This window comes from Rhinolophus sinicus, linkage group LG07 (genome assembly GCF_036562045.2).
Source record: "Rhinolophus sinicus isolate RSC01 linkage group LG07, ASM3656204v1, whole genome shotgun sequence".
Lineage (NCBI taxonomy): Eukaryota > Metazoa > Chordata > Mammalia > Chiroptera > Rhinolophidae > Rhinolophus > Rhinolophus sinicus.
In genome coordinates this window covers 33,328,949-33,340,070 of record NC_133757.1, presented here as the reverse complement: position 1 = coordinate 33,340,070, position 11,122 = coordinate 33,328,949, and the positions used below count along the sequence as shown (strand labels likewise).

Below are 11,122 nucleotides of genomic sequence, written 5' to 3'. Positions count from 1 at the left end.
TTTTACCTCTCCAGTGTGAATAAGGACTGGCTTCGGTTTATGACATTCTTTGATTTCTTCAGATGGCTTGCCCAGGATCTGATCTCGAATAGTGTCCCAAAATGGATTCGATTCTGTTGTCCCTATTAGAGATGTGATAATTAATATGACTCCAACTCTCCAGAAAATGTCACCAATTTGACAAATGTTGTGTAGCAATGTTTTAGGATTTTCAGAGATTTTATTAAGGTTGTTATTCAATGATTCTAAACTGCTTGAACAATAGAAGAGGCATATTTTCCTGTGCTTCCTAAAATAGGAGCCATTATTTAATTAGATGTTGAGTGTGGTTGGTAGAATAAAAGAATATATTTTGCTCAAAGTTTTGTTTCTATGGCTCTTCCTCTTCCATACTGCAAATAAAAACAATATTATATAATTAACCGTAGATCTATGAATTAAATCATCTGTTTTTCCATTTTGAAAACTAAAAATGACCAGTTGTTCGGCTTGTGGTCCCTGAAAGAGCCTATCTTCAATCCTCACTTAATTATCTACATACACACACACACACACACACTCACACACACATACACACACTCACACACAATGAGTAAAAAACAAAAACAACCTAAAATCCATAACTTAGGGAAAAGTTATGTTAACTACAAAACCTATGAACTTAGAATCTAGAATCCATTAGGAAAATATAACAATTATAAACATATATGGATGTAACATCAGAGCATTCAAAGTACATGAACCTAAACTGGCAGCAATGAAAGGAGAAAGAGACCATCAACAATAATAGTTGGAACTTAAATAACCCACTTTCAATAGTAGATGGAACAACTAGACAGAAGATCAACAAGGAAATAGAAAATTTGAACAATACTAGAAGTCAACTAGACCTAACAGACATCTACAGATCACTCTATCCAACAATAACATAATATGCTTTCTTCTCAAGTGTATATGGAACATTATCCAGGATAAACCATATGCTGGCTATAAAAAAAACCTTGGTAAATTTTAAAGAAGATAAATAATACAAAGTATGTTTTCCAACCACAATGTAATAAAATCAGAAAGAAGAGAAGAAAATGTGGGGAAAAAACAAATATGTGGAAAGCAAGCAACACAATCATAAATAACTAATGGTCAAGGGAGAATTCAAAAGAAAATATAAAAATACTTTCAGATGAATGCAAATGAAGACACAGTATATCAAAACCTTACAGAATGCAGTGAGAGCAGTATTCAGAGGGAAATTTATAACTTTAAATGCCCATATTAAGAAAGAAGAGTAGAGTTAGAGTGACATCAGCAAAACGCCAGAGTAGAAAATATCGGCCTTTGTTCCCTGATGAAAAACAATAATTAGACAGCTATTCACAGATGAAAATAGCCCTGGGAGGGCTCAAGAGTCCAATTAAGAACCCAGAGCAACACAGTGAAGCAAAAAACAGAATAACTACACAGAAAGGATCACTGGGGAGATTAGCATAACTAAGACATCTCTTGACAGCTCAGAACAAAGAAGGGAAGATGCTATCATTAGCAGCCACATAGCAGTTGCCATCATGGTTTCAGGAGCCTGCTTTGTGGAGAACCCCAGCAATCCTTGCTGCTCAGGACCACAACAGACTTCTAGCATTTTTCACAGCTGTAGTGCTCTTCAGCTCTTCAGCAGCCTGCTCCACAGAAGACACCAGCAGCTTTTGTGATTGAGGTAACCAATGGCCATGACCATCATGGACCGCTTAGGGACAGAGATGCTGCAGCACCTTCCACATAAGGAGCTGCTGTTGTGCTGCCCTGGGACCAAGGTTGTCATTCCCCATCCCCAACTGCACACATGCCCCTGACCCAGAGCTCTGGCTGCTCCATGCACACCCGTGTTTCAGACCCCAAAACTGACTGTACTGTTTGCTCCAGATCACAGATCTACAGCTGCTCTACATGTACCTGCATCTCAGGCACTGGAGCCACCACTACTATGAGCTATCCATTGTCCTGTACCCCAGAGCCACTGTCCTCTGCAAGTACATGTGCTCCAGTCCCCAGCTCTGTGGCTACTCCATATATGCACACACCTAAGGCACAGAGCCAATATCACTGCTGGCAAGCTAGTGCCCTAGACCCCGGAGCTGCTCTTGCTCCATGAGTACCCATGCTCCAGATATCGGATCTGTCCCCAGTCCATAGGAACTCATGCATCAGACATCAGTGCCACCACGACTGTGAGGGCACCTGCAAGCCAAACTTAGCACCAAGAGAGATCCCCTTGGCCAGGACATCCCTCAGGGGAGAAAAAAGATCAGAATGTCACCAGCAGCCTCCACCACTGAAGATCCCAACAGCACTCATGGCAGTTGCAGACACCAATAATCTTGGCCTTTGAGGACCCATGCAATCTTCACCAATACTGACCTAAGCTGACAGAGCTACAGGGAGACTATGCCACTTGCATGGCATGCCCTGGAACTAGAACTGCAACAGCTCACCCAGTCAATGTCCCTGCACCCACCCAAAGGGGAAGATCTTTCTGCAACAGAACCAGTCTACAAAGTCTAGAAGAGGTAGTTGCTCCATCAAATGCACAGACAAAACACAAGGCTACAAGAACAACATAAATCAATGAGCAGTGTGGGAGAAAGCATCAACAACAGATTTGATCAAGCAGAATCTATGAACTCAAAGACAAGTCATTTGAAATTATCTAATCAGAGGAGAAAAAAAGAATGAAAAAGAGTTAAGAAAACCTACATGAATTATGAGACACTATATGCTAAAGGTAATTCTTCAAGCTGAAATGCAAGGATACTACTAGTACATAAAAGATATGAAAATATAAAACTCACTGGAAAGGTAAGTATATAGTCAAATTAAGAATACTCTAATACTGTGATGGTGGTGTGTACACTACTTAACTCTAGTATAAAGGTTAAAAGACAAAAATATTAAAAATAACTAAGGTTACAATAATTTGTTAATGGGTACACAATATAAAAAAGATGTAAATTGTGACATTTAAATGTAAAATATGGGGAGAGGGTATAAAAAGTTAGTTTTTGTATATGATTGAAATTAAATTATCAGCTTAAAAAAATAAGATATTTTATGTAAGCTTCATGATAACCAAAAAGCAAATACCTATAGTAGATACACAAAAGATAAAGGAATTAAAGCATACCACTATTAAAAATCATATCACAAAGGAAGACAACCAGAAAGGAAAAAAGGAATATGGGAACTACAGAACAGCCAGAAAAAAAATTAATACAATGGCATTAGTAAGTTGTTACATATAAATAATTACTTTAAATGGAAATAAATTCTCCATATAAAAGGTAGAATGATTGATGGATAAAAATCAAGATGAACTATATGCTCCCTACAAAAATTTCACTTCAGATTTAAGGATACACATAGGTTCAAATTTAAGGAATAGCAAAAGATATTCCATGCAAATGAAAATCAGAACTAAACATAGGTAGCTATAATTCCATCAGACAAAACAGATTTTAAGTCAAAAATGATAACAACAAAGAAAGTCATTATATAATGATAAATGGGTCAACTTGTCGAGAATATAACAATTGTAAATATTTACACACCAACATTGGAATACCTAAATATATAAAACAAATATTGACAGATCTGAAGGGAAAAATAGACAATACAATAATAGTAGGGAGCTTCTTACCCTGCTTTTAACAATGGATAGATCCTTCAGACAGAAAATCAACAATGAAACATTGGACTTGTACTATACTTTGGGTCATATGGACCTATCAGACATATATGGAACATTTTATCCAATAGCAGCAGAATACACATTCTGCTCAAGTGCATATGGAACATTCTCCAGGATAAATCATATGTTATGTCACAAAACAAGCTTTATCAAATTTAAAATATTGAAATCACACTAAATATCTTTTCTGACCACAATTACATGAAAATAGAAACCAATAACAAAAGACTACTGGAGCCTCACTTCAGCTTTAAGGATACACATAGGTTCAAATTTAAGGAATAGGAAAAGATATCCCATCAAATGATAATCAGAAGTGAACAGGAGTAACTATAATTCCATCAGACAAAACAGACTTTAAGTCAAAAGTGGCAACAAGAAACAAAGAAGGTCATTATATAATGATAAATGGGTCAATTGGTCAACAAAATTAAGAACTTTTTTTGAAATGATAAACAAGACTGACAAACCTTTAGTTAGACAAAGAAAAAAAGAGAGAAGACTCAATTAAAGAATCAGAAATGAAAGATGAGGCATTTCAACTGACACCACAGAAATACAAAGAATCATAAGAGACTACTATGAGCAATTTTATGCCACAAATGGATAAATTCCTAGAAATACACAAACTACCAAAACTGAATCATAAAGAAACAAAAAATTTGAACAGACCAATGAGTAAGATTGAATCAGTAATCAAAAACCTTCTAACAAAGAAAAGCCCAGGACTAGGAGGTTTTATTGGTGAATTCAACCAAACATTTAAAGAATTAATGTCAATCTTTATCAAACTCTTCCCAAAAATTGAAGAGGAGTGATGACTCCCAAACTCACTTTACAAGGCCAGCATTATCCTGATACCAAAGCCAGATAAGTAAGGACCCCACAAGAAAATTACAGGCTGATATTCCTGATGAATATAAAAGCAAAAATCCCAAACAAAATACCAGCAAAAAATTGTGTGGTATGTAAATTATATCCCAAAAGTTCTATTAAAATTATTGTTTTAGAACATTAGATAAAGTGGATAAAATATTACCAGGAAAGATGGCACCAAATATGTCAAATTGCAACTGTATTCATTGTTTTAATTAATGGTTCCAAGACATACACATACATGAATGACAAGAATGAAATAAGCCAAAACATTTCCTGTAGATGATACTCTTTCACTTTTTCCACTTTCTCTACTTTACAATGTATATTATTACAGTGATAATCAGAATGAAATTATAAAACCTACAATAATCAATTATAAAACTGTGGAAATACACACAGGAAGAGGACCTGGGATCACATGCTGCACCCCCAAGTGCACTCTTGCCCAAGCACAATTTAAAATTGTTCATCCATAGATTAAAATTCAAAGAGAATTTATTTCTGATTCTATTTCAGTCAGTGGAAAGCTAGGCGACTAGACACCTATCCCTGAGAAATCAGTCATGTAGAAACCTGGAAAACCCGGAAATCCCTGAGTTTAAAAATAAAAATAGTCAGTGTACTGGCTACAATTAAACCCCATTAGGGAACACAGCCCTGAACTTCAGAACCTGGAAGCACAGATTTCCTCACCCTGTGTAAAATTGAGGCTACCGAATCCATCAGTGGTGCCTGCTGCAAAACTGTAGCCCAGTGCTGGTTTACACGTTTTTGCCTAATAGAAAGATTTTAAAATCAAAACAAGAAAGAAACAGAAGTTAAACTTCAAGTAAATAATGAGATAAGCCCAGAGCCTTTACCCTTATGGCAAAATCAGCGTGACTCGGTGACACTTACTGTGTGTGTAGAATTGAGCGAGACAGTAACATTCGTCATATTCACCCACTGATGAGCCGAAATCAATGGTCCAGTTACCTCCTGGGAGGCGGAGGCATACAGTTCCTAGAAAACCCACATAGGCTAACTGTTACAATCAAAAAAGTTAAAATGAATACTACCAACTGTACCCAATAAGTATCAATTTGAAAATGCATCTCTCATCCAAGTTCCATTTTGCTGGCTTCTTACTAATAGCCACTATCCACATGCATCTCTCTACCAACCCCAGTGGCTTCCCTGAAGATTGAAGGCCCTGAAACAGTGGACCTGTGTCTATTCCCCACAGATATGAAATTCTGCTGATATAAGATGTGGCACAAAAGGCTCCAATCTCACTTGAAAGACAGAAAGGAAAATTTAAGATTAGAAGTAGATGGGACAAATTACTTTCTTTGCCAGAACAAAAATGTATCATCAGGCATTCTCATGGACATTTCCCTCTCAGAATCCTTGGGTCCTCTGGCAGGGCTGGCACCAAAGGATGGCTTGAAATATTTCAGACACACTTAATCTGCATCAGCTCCCTGGCCCCGTCCCCTTCCCCCCACACACACGCACTATTCACCTTTTGATAATCTTTTTCTTTTCAATATGATCAATTGATACTTTTTTTCAATCTTATGGGAAATGTGAGCCAAAACATGTTGAGAAATGTTTGTTTTTATTGATTTGTATCACACAATATAGGCAAATGATGCTTCAGCACAAGTCCATTTGCCGGACACCTATCTCATTTCCACTACACCCCCATCCGGTTTCAACAAAGGAGATCTCAGTAACACTAGCTGCAGCTTGCCTCCCCTGATTAAAAGGGAGGTAGTGCCTTCCTGAGAAGAGAATACAAAATGTGGGACAAATCTCTGTGGTTCTGAGGCCCAGAATGGTAACAAAATTTCTGACTCCAAATTGTGTCACGAGTGCACACTCTAAATAGGATCTGTTAATTTAGAGAAATCCACTGAGGATAATACAGTAATTAAAAAGAAACAGCAGCATTTAGGCTGGCTAGTGTCTGATATTTTTAAAGGTGCTTTTGATCTTCCTTAATAGCTCCTGAAACATTTTAGAATCCTTGGAACAAAATATTTACTTAAACACACACACACACACACACACACACACACACACTCGTGTGCGCACAACAAAGGTTGACTAAGCTATAAAAAGGAAAAGCTTTAACTGTCTTTATTAGAGATATTAACTCTAGAGCTCATCCTTTGTCATTTCAATCAGCAATCTGTTTCCATAAATGCTGACACATAATATGGAGCAAAATGAAAGATAAAATTTAGTAGAGGGAGGACAGTAGAGCAACTTATAGTAATCTTACTGGAAACCAGAGTCTCTCCTAAAAAAAGAAAAAAAGAAAAAAAAAAAGAAGGAAAGAAGGAAAGGAGGGAGGGAGGGAGAAAGGGAGGGAGGGAGGGAGGAGGGAGGGAGGGAGGGAGGGGGGAGGGAGGGAGGGAGGGGAGGGAGGGAGGGAGGGAAGGAAGGAAGAAAGGAAGAAAGGAAGAAAGATGTTAAGAAAAGAGAAGATGGATGATCTTTCCCATATCAAAGAAGACTAGAACTAATTTGAATCCAAATTGGAGGAGCTGGGAGCTGTGCTGTTCAGCCTTGCCTTGTCATTGAAGGAAAAGTTAAGAAATGGCTAGATGATTTGGCCGGCTAAAGCTTGAGAGATTTCCAAGATTTTGGAACAGTGTGGTCATATTTGATACCATGTTAATTGAAAGTCTTACAGTCTGTCTATTATCCCACTTTCTGAAGTAGCACGTCTTCCTGGTTACTTGGTTTTAAATGTACTTCCTGTAAGCAGTTGGATCAAGCAGTCAGAGACAGATTCCTGTGTGGCTTGTGAAAGCAACATTCCTAGCTGACATGTAAAAGCATTCAGTCTTCCAGAATCCTTGGCGCAGCTTGAGCTCTTGTTCTCTTCCTTACAGTTATTGACTTTCGAATGAACAATGTCAGTGGATTTTAAAGAACAATTCCAAACAAAGATGAAAGAAGTTGAGTGCACAGCATACCTTTGCTGCCTGATACATGGTCCGTCCTATAATTTGGGTGCTGTCAAGCATATCCTGTCCAGGTCCCATAGCAATGCACGTGGTAGACTGGAACAAAATGAGACAAGATGTGTTCTTAGTGAAATAAGAGATTATTTTAAGAAATAGAAAATTACAAGTGAATCTAAGCAAACACATTTTTAAGCCACATTCTAGCATTTCTTTTCAGACAATCTCTCGATTTACAGATTACGAAAAATAAAATCATTCATTGAATTGGAGCAGTGAATATCTTTAGAAATCATCTATTTCAGCACCTTTGAAAAATAAGGAACTGAGGCTCAGGTGGGTTAGAGGATTTGTCAGATTTGTTAGAGGATAAATCTTTCCTTAGCTACCCACATGTAGCTAAGACCTAAAGCCAAGTCTTCATTTGTTGCACATCTCTCTACTCGCTTGTTTTTTGTTTAGGTTTTATGTTGTTGTTGTTGTTTTTTGGTTTTTTTTGTTTTTAGATTTTATTGGGGAAGGAGAACAGGATTTTATTGAGGAACAGTGTGCATTTTTCCAGGATTTTTTCCAAGTCATTGTCCTTGCAATCTTAGTTGTGGAGGGTGCCGTTCAGCTTCAAGTTGTTGTCCTTTCAGTCTCAGTTGTGGAGGGCGCAGCTCAGCTCAAGGTGCTGTGTTCAATCATTAGTTGCAGGGGGTGCTGCCCACCATCCCTTATGGGAAATCGAACTGACAACCTTGTGGTTGAGAGCCCACTGGCCCATGTGGGAATCGAACCAGCAGCCTTCGGAGTTAGGAGCACGGAGCTCCAATCGCCTGAGCCACCGGGCTGGCCCTCTACTTGCTTGTTTTTGCCTGTGGCTCTTGCTTACGATGGCCTTAAATTGAAACTCAGTTAAAATTATGTTGGAATAATTAGCTGACCCTCAGAAAATAAATCAGTAAATAAATCTGACGCTATACCTTACATCAGAAATATTTTACATTGATCAGCTATTAAATATTATAAATGAAACCAAAAAGTATTAAAATAAAATATGAATAAATATATTTTAAAGTTCTAAGGGTGTGAAAGACCCTTTTAAAATTATATAGGACAGGCTTAATAAATCTGACACATTAAACATCTTAAACATCCATATGGGGAAAACCAAAACATAAGTGAGGCTGAAAGACAAATGATAAACTTGGGGGGGAGGATGCACTGGTTATGACAAGCTAAGACTTTAATATATTAGGAACTTTAAAAAGTCAATAAGAAAAAATATCTTTATTAATACCTTTTGATTTATCCATATTGAGTTATCTCTTATTTGCAGTAAAAAGCATTTTATATGTATAGCAAAATCATCACATTGGACACCTTAAAATTACACAATGTTATATGTCAATTATATCTCAATAAAGCTGGAAAAAAATAAAAACAAAGAGAACTATCCTAATGGATACACAATGGAATACAGATGAAATAAAATTACAAAAAAAAAAAAAAGAAAGAAAAAGAACTGTAAAGGGCCATTCAACATTAAAATGTGTTGAGTTTCATGAGAAATTAAATATAAGTTTAAACTACAAAAAGAGAACTCTTTGCATATTGTATTGGTAAAACTTGAAAGATTGACAGTTCTGACAGTCCTGGTATTGGTGAGAGACTGGGGAAACTGTCACTCATGCACTGTGGGTGGAAATGTGATTGAGAGAGCTTTTGGGCAATGCTTAGCGTATGTTAGATTCCTTCCTCTTTGACAGCAAACTGACTTTTAAGAATTTGTCCTAAGGTGAAACTCTTACTCATGTGAAAATATATATGACAAGCAGAGTGATCATAGCATACTTATACAAAGGAAGGAAAAAAAGAAGGGAAAGAGGATGTAAAGGAAGAAAGAAGGCAAGGAAAGAAAAGACTCATCAGTAAGGGACTGATTAATTATGGCACTTAAAACTGAAAATTATGGAGTCAGTATAAATGATGTTTTAAAGTATATTTACCAGAAATAAGGAAGCAGGGTATAGCACAGTATTTTAGTGTGATCCCACTATGTGAAATTGTACATATGTGCATATATATGCATGGATGCATAAAAAGTTGTCTGGAAGGATGTTCATTAAAATGTTAACAGGTTAATTGTAGGATGAGGGAGTACTTTAAAAGTTATTTTTAAGGAAGCCACATTAAAGCAGAAGACATGGCAACATTTGCCCATTTCCCTCTTTCTCTTTCTTAAGTGAATCCCAATTTTGTTCAGGAAGCCATCTCTCCCCTTGCAGTCACCAATCCCATTCCTAGTTCCAGGTAAGTCTAAAGCAATCATGTCTATGCTAGGCATTGCTGAAGAATGGTCAAGAACTCCAGCCTAAAGCAATCAATAGGTACCATTCCCCCAGCAACTGCTGTGGTCCAGGGATGGCCATGTGACATAAATTGACCCAATCATACAATAGAGAACTTTTATTCCATGGTTGGAGGAGAGGATTTCTCTCTCTCCTACTGTATATGGGGTGATAAAAGCACACTCCTTCCTCACTGCTGACTGCCATATTGCTAACGTGAGGGAAGCCAATCCAACACTTGGAAAGGAACAGAGAGAAACAGAATCCTATTGTGGAAGGGGGTATGGTTTTGTTGTAATTTTTTTCTGAGTATAAGGTAAATTCACTCATTGTAGAAAAAAACATATAAATAGAATAAAAACTACTTATAATGGTACCAAAAAGAGAAAAAATAGTCAACAATTCAGTGTTTCAGTTTGTCTGTTAACTATGATGCATTTATTTTCAAAACTGCAACCATAATGAATATGTAATATTAATTCCTAAATTTTTTAGTCAACATTGTGTATTATGAACTTTTTTCCACATTAAGTATTCCAACATAAGACATTAAGTTGTTGCATAATATTCTACTGCAAATAAGTATAATAATTTTTTTAACCATTTCATCTATGAATTTTGGAATTTAACAAGTAATCATCAGATCCAATGTGAATTAATAATTTGTGAAAATTTTGTAAATAAAAGGTAACAAAGGAAGACTTTCTATATAAAAGTAGTAATGTATAATAGAAAGGTATAACTGTTAAAACTATATTGCTCAATGGGTGGTGTTGACTGGAATAAAATACATAGCCCAGAAATAGTGTTTAACAAAAGTAATATCACAGTTGAAATGTTCTAAAACACAAATAAGAACCCAAAAATGAGCATCTGCTGGTCATGTCAGAGTTGAAAAATCTAAATGACCTTGAAGCGGGGAAACAGTTAAATAAATGATGGTACAGCCACATTTGTTTTGAAACCTAATGCTGAGACTTACATATAGTCATAAAAAGATTTTTAAGACAAATTGGGTGGAAAACTCAAATCCTGGACCAATAAAAAAATAAATGAGTTGTAAAATTTTTTTCATGACTGCAGAGACAAATATATAGGGAAAGGTGTGAGAGTGGTAACTTCTGGGAAGGAGACAGGAGAGAGAAAGGGAGGTAAATAGAGACTTTTACTTTTTACTACTGTCTAAGCTTCCATGCTGAGTTTTACAGCAAGAT

The 11,122-nt window shown here is 36.6% G+C and overlaps 1 protein-coding gene across 2 annotated transcripts in view; it reads right to left on the bottom strand.

Annotated features, from left to right (window-relative positions):
• The window catches only part of ASAH2 (N-acylsphingosine amidohydrolase 2), an 84,135-nt gene that overhangs the window by 20,642 nt on the left and 52,371 nt on the right, over positions 1-11,122 (bottom strand). For both annotated transcript variants that reach the window (XM_019738657.2, XM_074339435.1), the window contains exons 11-14: positions 7,588-7,674; positions 5,516-5,620; positions 5,312-5,393; positions 7-122 (exon numbers count right to left, since the gene is read on the bottom strand). In XM_019738657.2, coding sequence (XP_019594216.2) covers positions 7-122; positions 5,312-5,393; positions 5,516-5,620; positions 7,588-7,674 — 390 coding nt within the window. The remainder of the gene's footprint in view (positions 1-6; positions 123-5,311; positions 5,394-5,515; positions 5,621-7,587; positions 7,675-11,122) is intronic.